At 41.1% G+C, this 15111-nt stretch overlaps 1 protein-coding gene across 1 annotated transcript in view; it reads right to left on the bottom strand.

The window, feature by feature from the left end:
* Nucleotides 1-493: 493 nt before the first annotated feature.
* The window catches only part of LOC138249257 (putative gastrointestinal growth factor xP4), a 67400-nt gene continuing 52782 nt past the window's right edge, over nucleotides 494-15111 (bottom strand). Inside the window, exons 5-7 of the mRNA XM_069203228.1 lie at nucleotides 14380-14523; nucleotides 2363-2509; nucleotides 494-692 (exon numbers count right to left, since the gene is read on the bottom strand). Of these exons, the coding sequence (XP_069059329.1) occupies nucleotides 2367-2509; nucleotides 14380-14523 (287 nt within the window). The 3' untranslated portion in view covers nucleotides 494-692; nucleotides 2363-2366. The remainder of the gene's footprint in view (nucleotides 693-2362; nucleotides 2510-14379; nucleotides 14524-15111) is intronic.

Raw genomic sequence — 15111 nt, 5'->3', positions numbered from 1 at the left:
TAATGTCATTTGTGATTTCAACTGATAAATCGCTTTTTGTTGACTGCAACAATGCATTGTGTTTGAGAGTTACATTTTCATAGCCTTTTAACACTGCATATGACAACTTCTGTGGGTTTTGAATCTTCAATGCCATCACCACAGCCTTCACAAATAATAGACCTATAGATAACATTACCTTGATTGACAAATAGTGCTCCCTAGCTCAGATTCGCTGTTTCTAACTGCTGTAAACTGGCATGTGCTACTAGTGATCCTAGTTTGCAGAGCTTTGAATTCATATCCTATAAATCACAGAAGAAGTTGGTGGAAGGTGTTTACCATCCTACAATCTTGCAAACAATAAGAATCCACTGATAATTTGTTACCTGATGATTTGAATTTTTGTTGCATTAGGACATGAACATTTAAACACAATGTGAACTTGTTAAAAAGAAGCTATCTTCCAATTATGCAGAATATAATTGAAGAAATTAAACAACAATACAGAAACTCAGCTCTGCAGTTTTATTGTTTTAGACTGAAAACGAGCTATAAAATATGCATATGGAGATATTTCACGTAAGAAATATTAAGTTAAATAAAAACTGCCCGAAGTGATCCAAATGCGTTCCAGGTGAGCAAGGTGGCAACGATGTTACGTTTAATCCCTGATCCGCCATGAGGAGCAGCTGGATAATAAAATATAATATCTAAAAATAAGGTAAAAATAATATTTAGCAGTCATCTAAATCAAATATAACCAGTAAATCAGATTATGAACGCATGATGCAATATGCAAGAACATATTTATGTACTTTCTGTCAGTTATCAACATGCTTGGCAGGAGACTAAATAAAGGAACATGTACCATTCAAAATCCTTGGTGGCATATTTATACTTTTTCTTGCAAAACTGCGCTAATGCAGTTTTGTGTGAAAATGTTTACCGCCCGCTAGCGGCATTCCAAGACGTCGGCCGGGTGTCATATTTATGGAATGACGGTAGCCGGAGGTAAGGCTCGGCTAGAATCATAAAAAGGATGCTAGCCGGGTGGGGGAGGTGTAGGGGGAACAGGAGGTTGTGTGTCAAAGGATGATGCTAGTATGGGCAGAGGGATAAAAATGCCTCTAACCAGACTAGCGTCATTTTTTGACATAAGCAAGCTTTGCACCATTAGTGAAGGCCCTCTTCCCCCTGTTCTTGATTTTAGCACGGGGGGATAATTATGGCCCTAAGGCCATATCGTCATTTTTTGCCCGGTAACGCCTACCTTGCATCTCATTGACGCAAGGTAGTTTCCCACAAGCAAAAAATGACTTTAACTCTAAAACTTTGGTGCTAGACGGGTCTAGCACCAAAGTATAAATTTGATGTTAAGTTTGCACCGAATTTGCAAAAAAGAAATGATGCAAATTCAGCGCAAAGCAAGTATAAATATGGGGGATACTCTAATTTCTCAGAAAAGGAGTGGATACTTTATAGATTCAATATGTCATTGCTGTTAACATTCTGCAAATGAGATCGCACATGGAAGGGAAAAGGAAAGTTTGTTCCTCCTCCATTGGCCCGTGTCAATGCTGCATGCTATTTTATTACATATAATTATATACATATCTTCAAATTAGCAACATGTTTGACATTTGTGGCATCAAACTGGAGGCTGCTTTGATATGTCAGTTTTTAAATCTGCCTCAAGCCCCCCTCACTTGCCTGGTTATTTCTGCATCTGCTGTCCCTGGTCTTCTGACACAAGATTTTGTACCAAATATGGCAGCGTCCTTGAGTCATGCATACATTCTGAGAAATGTTATTTTCTCAAAACGTTTCCAACTTTGCATGTGCGCTGTACTGCATCACTCATGCAAAGTGGAAAAAGGTTAAACTACATCCAAGTATATCATTTTGTACTTGAAGGCTACCCTTCCAGTAGATCGCAGATCCGGATCACACACATACCCTTGCCGCCCTGTGTAAGGGAGTGTACATCTGTCTATGGCAGCCTAAGGTGCACCAGTGCAGGGGGAGAAAGCAATAGTACCATATCTTAATAACTGTACTTCGTACTTCCTTTAATGCAATGCAGAGCAGCAAACCTTGTTGCAGTGGTGCACTGAGTGAAAACTTAGGGCTTGATTAAAAGTTTTGGTAGATGTGGTTACTATATCACAAACGTGACGGATATCCCGTCCGCTGAATTACAATCCCATTATATCCTATGGGAATCATAAAACGGCAGATTAACTCATCTGTGACAGATTAACTCATCTGCCAAACTCTAAATCAGGCCCTTTCTCTTTCCCTATATGTTTACACATCATTGAGAACATGACAAACTGACAACTAGAGATTACAAATTATGCCAAATGAAATGATACACTACCATATTATTTTTTCCGATAGAAACAGAATGGAACTTCAGGGATGCTTGAATCGAAGCAGCACCCTCTTTTATGACATTCCTCTGAGCTGATGGTTGGGTAGCCGCAGTCCTTTCTCTCCTTTGGTTTCACTAAACATTTATGCAAATCTGAAAAAAGTGTGCATACATATTAAAATATGTAATATGTAATTTTGTTTATTAACAATCGCAGTATGTTTGCATTTATCACATCTGTTCTAAAAACAGCTATAAATAAAACAAAATTCTCTGGGACAGATCACTAAACATTTTTGTTTGGCACAATTACCTGTCCCTGCCGGTAAGAAAGACAGTGCTTGGCGAAAATCACTTTCACCACTGTGTTCTGAAAGTGGATTTGTAGAAGGGAGAGAACAATATTGCTGCATCTTTGTGTTCTTACATTTTAATGTAGTGCTTATGTATTGTGCTGTTTTAATGCTGTTGTGTTTTGCACTGCATTTTTGCATTTTGTTATTGTTGTGTTCTTCTCTGGGTGTTGTGTTACATTCTGTTTTGGCTATTTTTGTGTAGTGCCCTGTGACTTTTTTGTATTGTTATTTTACTTTGTCTGACGTTCTTGTGTCATGCTATCTGATTACTTTAGAGCTGTATGGGAAATAGTGCTACCTTTATAAACAAAAGCAGCGCATTCCTTTAACGTTTAAAAAAAAACCTCTTATCCTGATTTTCAACTATTTAATACACCAGGTGGCCCCAGTGCTTAATTTGTAAATAAAAACATGCCGGTGTTCAAAGCCCTCCTCTTAAACACGCAGCTGCTGCAATTAAATATGGGAACAGGGAATACTGAGGCAGGTAATCCTGAAGCCATCTCGGGCCTCTTGAATCCGTTTAAAGCCACTTCCTGCCCCTTCAGCTCACTTTTGCAGCTTTCAGCTTTCTCCCATTGTGAAGCTTTTTCGTTTTTCTCTTCCTCTATTTTTCCCATATGTGCAGTAAATGCTTGAGGCAGAAGAATAAGCGCCGGCCCTCCAAAATAAGTGTTGGTGCTCAGCACCGGAAACAACAAGCACAAATTAAGCACTGGACGTCCCAAAACTGTGGCAGGGACCATCGGACTTCTGAAAAAACTGTCAGATATCCGTATGGCCTTCCACGCTATTTAGAATATCTACACATGTATACACCCTAAACAGGATACACTGGACATCCACAATTTTTGGGTGGACTGCCCCGATCTGCCAAACTCTAAATAACTTCCCATGTTTTAAATTAGAACTTCCAGTACTCAGTATATGTGGTACAGCCTTATGTCTTCTTCTGCCATTGTTTACAATAATTACAACTTCATGACACAAAGAAATAGCAATGGAAAGCTAAATATCGACTAGAGTTAGAATAGGGCCTGCAATGTCAGATGTTTTCGGTGACATATGTTTCGTTTGCACAAATTCTTTAAAAAGGAAGGAAAACCTACATCAGGTGATTTGAAAAGCATAACTTCTACACAGCTGCCAATTACTTCTGTGTGACATTTTCCTTTGCAATAATTTGGTTGTTAATAATTCAGTCTTTGAAATTGAATAGAGAATAATGGCGTTGCTCGGTTTAAAAAAAAATAATTCAGTGCCAAAAGAAAAACGTTATACTACTGTGCTAGGAGAGGGTCTGTCTGGCCAACACTTACCCTCCCATTTATTCTATAGAGCTCACACACACCTGGCTCTCCAGAGGCAATTTGACAGTGGGGAGCCATGTACAAGGGGGCTGGGGCGTTCTGTTGATTGGCTGGAGGTTAAGAAGTCGAGCTGAATACTATTTTCTTTCTCTGGTCGTACTGGATCTCTCTAGGCCCAAATAGAACAGTGACAAGGAGAAACACATTGACATTGCTGGCTCTGGGCATCTCTAAAGAAAAAGGGGGGGGGGCGAAGAATTTATATTTTTTATAGAAAGGGTGCAAGGTTGTGTTTTTGAAAAATCTCACCCAGTATGAGGAACAGCCTTGTTGTTTAACTTGGTGGCTCAAAATGGACCAGGGCCTAATTATGAACACGGAGCCCATTGTTAGCCCATTCAGTCATCATCCTGGAATGCCCACATTGGATGTATCATCAAATGTTCTCTAGTGGTCTCATAAGACTAGAAACAGCCAATCATTTAAACACAACATATTTCATGATAACAAAGTATAATAGCAGCCCTTACTTCAATGGCCTTCCCTGGAAGAAATATACCTTGGTAAGGACAATGACTGACATCCGCCATCCAACCTTGAATCTATTCTACAACAGTTTTCTATAAACATGATCCGGGAATCAAGATGTAAATAGAACTTTAGTTGGAAGGGTAGTACCTATCAGCTTTCCTAAAAATCGGTGTAACCTTTGACCATTTTCAAAGTAGCAGGAGCATTTACATGTATTAGAATAATAGGGAAACCCAGCAGTGCATGACCAGACCCTGAAAATGATCAACCAATAACTTGTCTGAGACTACAGCTTTGCCTAACTTTTATGGTTAATACGCAATGTGACTTATATTAGGGTAAAGTGTTCAGAAGCAAATGAGATGCCACTTCCCACAGATTTTTGGTGCAAGAATTCAGAAGATCAGTTGCATTCTGGGCCTCCAATGTATAGATGTTGTAGTGGTCAAATCATGTAATCACATTCATATTTCAAATTAGGAAAACATATTTTTGTGCTTTCACGTTAGTGAATCTTGGTACACTTTTCCAGGCCTGACTGATTCAAATTTATTCCATTAGTGTTCCTCCCCGACCATGAACTTGGCACTTCAATGAGCCATATTACTCTTTTCAAGTCTATCTACTGTATTGATTAAGTAATATTTAGGTAGCCTTCGTTCTATATCATGACGTTCTTTTGTTTGGTGAAATTGGATTAAAAATAAATGTCAAAGTGGTCACCTTTTCCCGAAAAAACTGGCACAAGATTCCATTTCAGCCCTTGAACATTCTACTGCTCTACCCACTTTGAAGGAAGATGAGACTGTTCTTTGTTACTCAGTTAATATGGATGCACAGTGAAGACTGTTATAGGGCCATGCGCTTGACTGAACTCCAGCATTTCAAGGTCAACATAGAAAAACGTACTTATTTTCTACAACATTATTTCTCATGGGTGATTCAGCACCTGCAGACTGCTTATGTGAACTATACTCCCACACCAAACTGGATCAGAAAAGCATTTTCAATGGCTGGTCACTGATGTCAATTGGAGCCAGGCAACATCACTTGCAGCATCACACAAACAGCTGCTGTGAGGTCATCCCCATTATAATAAGATGCACAGATAACAGTGATATGAAGTTCATCAAAGTAATTGCTCCCATCAAGGGATTATATGCATAGGATGGAATTATGTCTATAAATGAGATTGAAAGGTAGCATCACTGGTAGCATTAACGGGGGAGAGGTGCTGCAAGGGGAGAGGGACACATCTGTAGACCTAAATCATATGTCAGAAAGAAGATGTTGAAGATAATTAACTAGTTCTGCTGATGAACAATAGCTTCCATAGGCTTCTAAAAGGGTATATTCCTAAAGTCTTCACAAAGTAGGAGGGTTGAGTATAGAGCTGCCGCAGTCAAATGAAAAGGGATTGGAGAATTGTCCTTAAAAGCTGGGCCTACCAGATCCAGTCAAATCAAATCCATATTGTTTCGTGATAGAATGCCCAAGGGACCTATTAGCTGCCTCATGTACCTTTTTAATGGTATAGCTCTTAACAGATTCAGCATTCTATCAACTCCACTTGCAGAATACGCTCTGAAACTTTTCAGAGGGCATTTATTAGTGGGCTTATAACACTGATTATATACCCAAAAAGTATGCAGTTCCTATTATAGACAGTTGGAAAAAGAAAGCAGAAAATGATGAAAAAGAAACCCCCAGGGGGGAAGATGCTGTCCTTAATGGGTAGAGCCCCAGGATTGGGGGGATCTTCTTACTCAGGAGCAAGAGCTCTCACACACACCCATTTGAGTGTCATGCTTCATCCTCAGGCTAGCTCCTCATTGGGCCAGATCTTGCAATGCCCAACGGGCCCCTCGAAAAGGGCCACTTTGCCTGAGATCTTTTTAATTGCTGGGAATGAAGCTGGTGAAACAGGTGCGCTACATACAGATTGGTGGCTAAGTGGACAAAAATAACTAAGAGATGCCCTAAAATTAAATTTTAATAAAGGGGGTCTCCCTTGTTATGATAAAAAAGAGAACATTGAGATTGATGATTGATGCCATGGTCAGGGTTGTGAAAAATAGTAATGGTCAATATATTTCTTGCCATTGTTGTCACTAGGGACCTGCAAACCTAATCTACATATTAGTGTAGAAAGAGTCTTAAATCACTCAACAATAAGGGACTTTGGATACCAGTTGTAGTCTTCCTGTCACTCTAAACCCAACCTAGTGCAGAAATAAAGAGACAGTCGGCACATAATAAATCGTCAGTCCATGCCATAGTCAATGCTGTCACAATGTATGTCGTTCACATTACTGGTGTGTCAGGTGATTCCCACAACAGGCCATGCAAGTACAAGATTAATTTAGATACTAGTGAACACACTTAAAAAAACAACAGGACAAACAAAAACATAAAGGTAGACTCCTGTAGTGCCACACTGTGAACACTCATGTGAATTATGGCCTTTGAATATGCAGTTTAGGCTTACAAATCCATACATTTGATAATGCTCACAAATATAAGATCTATCGAGTACCGCATAGGTAATCACAGAGTAGTGTTAAAAAGCTGAAAAATGACTAGAAAGGGGAAGAAAATAATAATTCAGTGGTGACTGAAGTATAGACTCACCCTGGTCTTAAAACACCATTGAAACCGGAATAAAAACCCTTGGGACCAGGTCCGGTACTAAAGGGAATTCAATTCCACTCTCTTCTGCAACCTACCCTCTCCGCAATGCCCGAAGACAATGGTGCCTGCAGAGGGGGCAGCTTATAACCATGTGAAAGAGTAAGCTTAGTGGGAGCAGCTGTGTTTGGAACTGGGAGGGTGCAACACTAGGATGGGCAAGCCTATGCGTTTGGGGATCTATCTGGTCAATTGTATAAAGTGGAGATCACCACTCATGTGTGGTCCCTCGGTGAGGGAAGAACTCCACGGATCTGACAGTATAAAAAAAAGGAGGACCAATAAATGTGGACCATAAAGAAATGGTAAAAACAAGAGGAGAGTGAGGCAGCTATGACGTGGATCGGGAGGATCATTGCTAGGACAGCATGGTGTCCTTGATGGAAGTTATCTACGGGCATCCTGTTGGAAGGTCCAAGTAGTCTTAAGAACTAGTTGGGGATGAGTTTATCTGCCAGCGTTGGTGCGATCAGAGGATAGTATCATATTAATACAAACTAACACAAAGTTGTGAGGAAAAATCGCCCTCATATGACTAAGGATATTATTGTACATTAATGAGAAAGAATTCTACACCAATGGGCGCCATCTTAAAAAGGTTTTACATCCTTAGAGTTATTATCTGTAACAGCTGGGACAATGTGAGATTAATGAGCTAATTAGAGGTGAAAAGCATATATACCATTGTGGGTGACCTCTAGAGCTAGTATGATGTCAAAAAGGGACTTTTCAGTGAGTGAGAGAAAACAAATATAAAGATAGCCCTCAACTAACTTACACTAACAAAATGAGGCCTGCTACAGTGGGCGCAATGTTAACAAGGTGTCACATTATTAGAATCACCATCTCTCTCCTAGGGAAAGGGGGTTGTACTTGAGGTAATGGAGGTCCAGCAAGGGTACAGATAAACTGAAAGTCAAAATAACAACATAAGGGAAGGAGAAACGTACATTCTGAACCCCTACAGAATCCACAGGGATATTTAGACTGAGCCCAGGGAGAAAATGAACAAAGTGCTACAGTTGAAATCATTTTCATCAAAGTCAGTCATCCAGCTCTCCCCACGGAATCTCATAATTCAGACCAGATTTATGTGTTGACAGGCAGAATATCCACCTCTGTTCCCTACAGAACAGTTGAAGTTTTGACATAAAATGGAAAGACTCCAAGACTGTCCAACATAAGTCACGCTGAGTGTGTATAGTTCCAAAATGTGTGTACTCCTTCTCGTGGTATGTTTCCTACAGCTGATCCCAATGCGATGTTCCATAATCCTGATTTTAACAGTTTTAGTTGTCATACCTATGTATCTTTTACTGCAAGGACACGTAATCACATAAATGCAATTTTTGGTATTACAATTAGTATGATTCTTTTGCGCCCAGACTCCGCTATCATCCAAATGCAATTCCCTTGAGGGTACTGTAAGAGCACACATTGCAAGAACCGCATGGATAGTGTCCTGCTACTGGTGGTAGGTCCCATAAGGATCGCTGTACATTCTTTGCTTTAATCTTTGTTTTTGTGTGTATAACAATATCTTTTAGGTTCTTAGTTCCTTTGTAAGTAAATTGTGGGGGTAGTAACTCTAATGTCCCTGTTCCCAAAATTATCCAATGTTTCTGTATAATTTTTTTAATATAGTTGGAAGCAGGTGTGAAGATGGTCACAGATGCGATGATGTCATCTGGTGGCCATAACGTGGTTTTAAAAGAATTGATCTGTTATTATTTTTAGCACTTTTGCGCGCTTGTCTCATGGTACGTGCTGGGTAGTGCCATCCTAGTAGATTGGAAGAGAGTTTCTCAGCTTGTAATTCATAGTCCTTCGTAGTACTAGAGTTGTGGCGCAGGCGCAGAAACTGGCCTTGAGGGAGATTCTCTCTCAAGGCTTTTGGGTGATGACTATCATAGAGTAACAGGCTCTTACATTCCAATGGTTTCTTGTACATCATTGTTGTTAAGCGCCCAGTCTTAAGAGTAATAAGAGATCAAGGAAAGAAAGGCCCTCCCTCGACTCACTCTTGGTAAATTTTAAGAAAGGATTCAGGCCATTAATCTAGTCACAGAACTGGTTACAAGAGTCCAGTGTCCCATGCCAAAAAATCTATATGTCATCTATGTAACAATGGCATAGGAAAATGATGTCCCTAGATGGGTTACTGTCATTGAAGATGTTCTCTTGTTATTAGTAATCCATATAAAGGCATGCCACACGGGGGGCAAAGGTACTCCCCATAGAAGCCCCCTTTGTTTGGTGATACAGTTTATCTTTGAACCAGAAGAATTTTTCTTTGAGTACCAAAGTTGCGTACTCCGTAATGAAACATACAGGGGTGGAGGGTGCCCGTGCTCCAGAGGGAAGAGTACTCTCAACTGCCTCGAAGGTGGCATCCTACAGGATGTTACTAAAGAGGGCCTCTACATCAAGGGTCACTAGTAGATCTATCTCACTAGTCTCATTTGTCTCTTCAATCAGGTTAAGTACATCTCTGGTATCTTAAAAAAATTATGGTATGTTAGTCAACAGGGGCTACAAGAAATGGTCACAAAATGTAGACAGTGGCTCCAATAAGGAACCAATGCCTGAAACAATGGGGTGCTCGGGAGAGGGAACAATCCCTTTGTGAATTTTCAAAAGGATGTAAAAATACAGGATTTTGGCATGTGTACTTACCAGAAAGGCTGCCTCGTTCTTACTAATCCAACCCTGACTCTCTGTGCTTGAAACCATTGAGATTATACATGTTGTCAAACGCCCTGTATGTCTTCATCAATAGGGTTGTAATATCTCAAGTTGGCCAATTGGCGCAAACATTCTGTGTCATAATCAGTCGTTGTCATGATGACTACGGCTCCTCCCTTGTCAGCTTGTTTGAATATTGCCAGTGATTTCACTGCCTGTATCACCTGCTCAGACATGTTGAAAAATACTGAGTCATTCCTGACTTTCTCTACATCCTCTAGAACTGCCTGTTTGAAAGCAGGAATCTCATGGGGTAAGGACCCTGTGAAAGGGGTGAAAGTAGAATGATTGTGCAACCCAGTATCTTCAGTCTGAAGTGTGGGTATACCTACAAAAAATCCACAAAGTCTAATCTTCCTAAAAACATTGTGTAGTTCACAGTTGAGTAGCAATCTGTCCACCCGTACGGTGAGTACAAAACCCAGTCCCTTTTGGAGGGCCCTCTTTTCTGTAGGAGAGAGGTCTTGGGTACAGAGATTAACTGTCAGTATTCTTGGTCTGGCTTTGGGTCTGCATTTTGGGTTCCTTTTGTTGCCACTGGACATGTTTGTTTTGTCCCCCTCTTTGTCTTCTTCTTCCTCTGCTTCTTTGTACCCATACAGTGGAAGTGGCAAGGAGGGGCCTTGTCTCCCATCATTGCTCTATTTTCTCACACTTTTCTTTCTTGAGAAGCTCCCCTCATCTGAGGAGGAGTCACCTCCAGTGGCTACAAAGTCCACTCTGGTATAAGGGTAGATCTTTTCTTTGTCAAATTTCTTGATATTATTTTGCAACTTCGTGATTGCTTTGTAGTGTTAAATAATCTTTGTGTTCATTTATTTCCTTGTTAATTTTTGCAAGTCTTGATTTGAATGCTGTTATCTGAATAGTAGCCTTCAAGGCATTCTCTGCTATATTAATCTTGACAGGCGTTTAGCTATATTGATAATCACAATGAGCCAGTCCCTGGTGCATTTCCATGCCACCTGGGATCATTCTTGTCTAAAGAAGATGTCCTCCAGGAAAATTCTGTGGGCATTAGTGACAATTAAACTGTTGAGAGAGATGTTAGCCCTAAGATAGTCCATCATGATAGTGCCATGAAGCACTATCTTGGTTTGTTGTTTCTTGAGATCCACCAGGGAGTCCCAATCCTCATGGTGGCTCCACCAAGGTGAAGACCCATCAGCTCCTAGGAGAGATGGGGCGTTCTGAATTCTGGGACTTCATCATCCCCAAAGCCAAGACTTATCTGGTCCTCTATTATCACACAGTGCATTCCTTCATTACCAAGAAAAACACCTTTAGGGGAGTCTATCAATTCAGGAAAACAAGAATTATATAGCAGTGAATAACCACAAGGGAAGAACAATTGTATATAGTTTGCTTTCTGATGCTTCTAACCAATTTATTGCCCTCAAAGCCATATAAAGATTGTCATTAAAGCCTGTGTTCCTTGAATATATTGGTTCAAAGTATTTGTAGGATGTAACCTATGCAACTTTGAGCCTTCGTTGGTAGAGTGAGTAGGTGAAAAGATAGACAGGTAGAGAAGTGGCCTGATTAAGATGAAATTCTGAAGACACCTTGAAAAGAAAAGAAGGCTCGACTGTAAGAGTTACCTTATCTTTCAAAAACCCACTGAAAGTAGGAGAAGCTGACAATCCCTGGAGATTACGAACCTTCCTAGCTGATGTAAACGCAAGTAGAAGTGCTAACTTCTATGATCAACATATCTGATGACAAGAATGAAAAGATTTGCATGGCGGTCATATGAAACACATGAGTACAAAATTAATATTCCAAGATGGAACATGAAAAGGGTGTTGAACTAAACTTGTATTGCATGACTTTCTAAAACCTAGCAATAATGGGAAGCTTAAGGAAAAAAGATTGATAAGAATGAAGAATACAAATCGAGTTTGCATCAGTATTATTTAATTGGTAATGATATTCAGACCCTTCTTTGTTAAAAGGATCATAAACCATAGGATTGAAACAGAAAGAATCTGATCTAAGGATTGTGAAAGCTATATGGATTACAAAATTACCTTCTGCTAGAGTAATCCACTCCAATAGAAGGATATCTAAATGCCAACAACACATCCATTATATGTGAAGGAAGTTCATATGATGAGAGAGCTACAATTTCAAGTTCCAGAAAATCAGTCATAGCAACTGAAGGTCAGAGTAGAACAACTAGTCTCTAGGGCAATGGAATCTCTATTACTGGAAGGGGGTGAGGCATCTCAAAACTAGTTTGTAGCAGGTCTGGCCACCAGTGTCCTGACCCAATTCATGGATATAAGAATGACATGAGTCATGTGAAGCCAGATCTTCTGAAGAACTCGTTGAACAAAAGCTATTAGCAAAAAAACATTATGTAGTGTGTATATCCATAGAGGAGATAGAACATCACTTTAGGGTTCCTGTCTGGGACATTACAGGGAGCAGAGTATTTAGTACCTCCCATTCTGTATCTTAATGGACTGACCAATCTTTGGCTTTCTCAAATGAGAATCCAATGACCCACTACTTCATAGCCTATCAGTCATGTTCATTGGACAGGGACCAGGTCATCTTCATCCATACATACCTTTGGAGAACCACAAAGAAGACCAATAGCCTAGCCAAAGCGGCAGCCACACCCAGATCAGTCTACATACCATGCTTCATCAGTCATTACATCCTGCATCAGCTCCTTGAATATATGCTTGTATGGTTTAGGAAGATTCACAGTACCAAAGACTATGATTTCCCACAATGTGTGAGTATATCTGGCTAAAAGCATGTCATGCTTGAAGCCTTCAAAGCAAGTCTACCTGAAGCAATTATTCTGTCATCTTCAACACTGGAACTGTGACAGTCAGTGACAAAATGGTCTTTGTCAACAGCTATATTGTTGGGGTAAATGTTTTTGATGAAGAGGACAAAGCAGGAAACAATGCAACTGTGACAGCTTTGAAGACGCCATTGACCGCTTGGGTCAAACTGGGATCTAGTTTGGACCTACTCAGATGTATAATGCAGACCCCTTGTAGTCCCTGTAGTGACATCTTTTAAGGGCCCCCCTCATTCAGCCCAAGGTCTGTTAATATCTGTGAGAAATAGGAGTGTTAGGGCACCCCACCGCTTTCTGCAGGTGGGGGCTGCATCATTTTGCATTATGCCACTTAGTGTAGCAGAGGATTGAGTAGAAAATATTGCTAACATATCATTCTGAAAAGTATCTTGTGCTACTGAGAGCCAGTTAGAGGAAAACTCATTTGTGGAATTAGTTTCTGAGGATGACTATGAGTGTTCCTTCATTCTCATGAGATTTGTGTGAAAGTAAGGGTGATGCTATAGTTAAATGCATTTCATGTTGCTGTGGGAAATGGCTCAATGGATGCAGCAAGACTAATTCCACCTCCTGAACTGGTATCTGGACTTAGATTCTCCCAAGGACGGCATTACTAACTTCATCTGCGTCTTTGTGACAACTTTATGGAGATGGTACAAAAGAGCTTGCACGTGAGCTCCATAAATGACACCTGCAATCACTCTGGTCGCCCACACTGGACATTTATTTAGGGCATGATCCACAAGGTCTAAAACTTGAAAATCCTGAAGAAGATATCCTGAACAAAGTAAAATACCTTGACAAATGTGATGAAAAGACTAAACACATATGCTAGCTTTGGATCCTGTGACAATGAAGGCAAAGAGAAAAAGGAACTGATGGCTTTACATGGCCTGCTAGATTTGGGGTAAGGCAACACAGCGCAGGTCGCTGCATTGCCTTACTTTACATCGGGGAGGTGTTTCCATGGGTGTTGCATGGGCATTTCCATGCAACACCCATGGATTTTGACGCATTCTCAGATTTACAAGGTTTGGTAAATATGGGAATGCGTCAAAACCCTATGCCACCCCAGGGGTGGTGTAGAAGTATCGCAACGGGGAGAAATATCTTTATTTCTCCCGGTTTTTTGCAACACACATAGGAAAACTCCTCTTGGGATTGTTTTTGTGCAGGAAGGTTCTCCTTCCTGCACAAAAACAATAATTCCCGCAATGCAGGCACCCTTGCACCACGGTGCAAGAGTGCCTGCATTCGCGCAAGGCGGCAATTTGTGCACTAGCACAGAGGAAAAGGACAGGAATGTGCTGTATTTCATAGATGTGGTGCATTGCTGCCCTTTCGTTTTGATGCAGGGCAGCTCAGCAAGAAGGCTTGTGGCGCTGCCCTGCGCCAAAACATTGCAATTCTGGCCCATAATTTGTATATGCCAACAATTTTCTAAAGGAAGGAATGGCAAGTTGATCATTTGGGGTACCTTTACAATACCTGCATATGCTAATATCTTGTAATATTAGTCTGAAAATGAGTGGTCATGTGACCTGAGTGAAGGTAATGTCATTATGTAATTACCGTGAGCCTTTGAGTAGTAGCACCAGATCTCTTCGGGGATACTTGAGTCAAAGCAACAACCTCTGGAGTAGCACTCCTCAGCTGGGATTCCTCGGTAGCCACAATCTGTCCGCTCTTTTGGCCTCAGGGCACATTGTCTTTTATCTGTTTATGTAGAGAAAACATAGCATGTGTCAGCCTCTTTACAAGCACATCAGCAGTCGATAGTGATACTTGAAATATCCTAGTGTCAATCTAGCTTTTTCAGTGACACCAAAACTCCTGATGTTATAATTATGGCATTCTCTTGTTTATGCAAAAAACAAGGGTATAAAAGGGACCTATTGCCTAAGATAATGATTGGAAGTGGAATAATGACAGGAAGCTGATTTAGTTACATCCACTGAAGCCGAAAATATATAGGCCCTCATTACAACTTTGACGGGCGGCGGAGGCCGCCCGCCAAAGTTGCGCCGCAGGAATACCGCACCGCGGTCTGAAGACCGCGGCCGGCATTCTGAGTTTCCCGCTGGGCAGGCGGGCGGCCGCCTTAAGGCCGCCCGCCAGCCCAGCGGGAAACAACCTTCCCACGAGGACGCCGGCTCGGAATCGAGCCGGCGGAGTGGGAAGGTGCGACGGGTGCTACTGCACCCGTCGCGTATTTCACTGTCTGCTATGCAGACAGTGAAATACAAGCGGGGCCCTCTTAAGGGGGCCCCTGCAGTGCCCATGCCATTGGCATGGGCACTGCAG

Source organism: Pleurodeles waltl, chromosome 8 (genome assembly GCF_031143425.1).
Source record: "Pleurodeles waltl isolate 20211129_DDA chromosome 8, aPleWal1.hap1.20221129, whole genome shotgun sequence".
Lineage (NCBI taxonomy): Eukaryota > Metazoa > Chordata > Amphibia > Caudata > Salamandridae > Pleurodeles > Pleurodeles waltl.
This window is presented reverse-complemented; position numbering and strand designations above follow the sequence as displayed.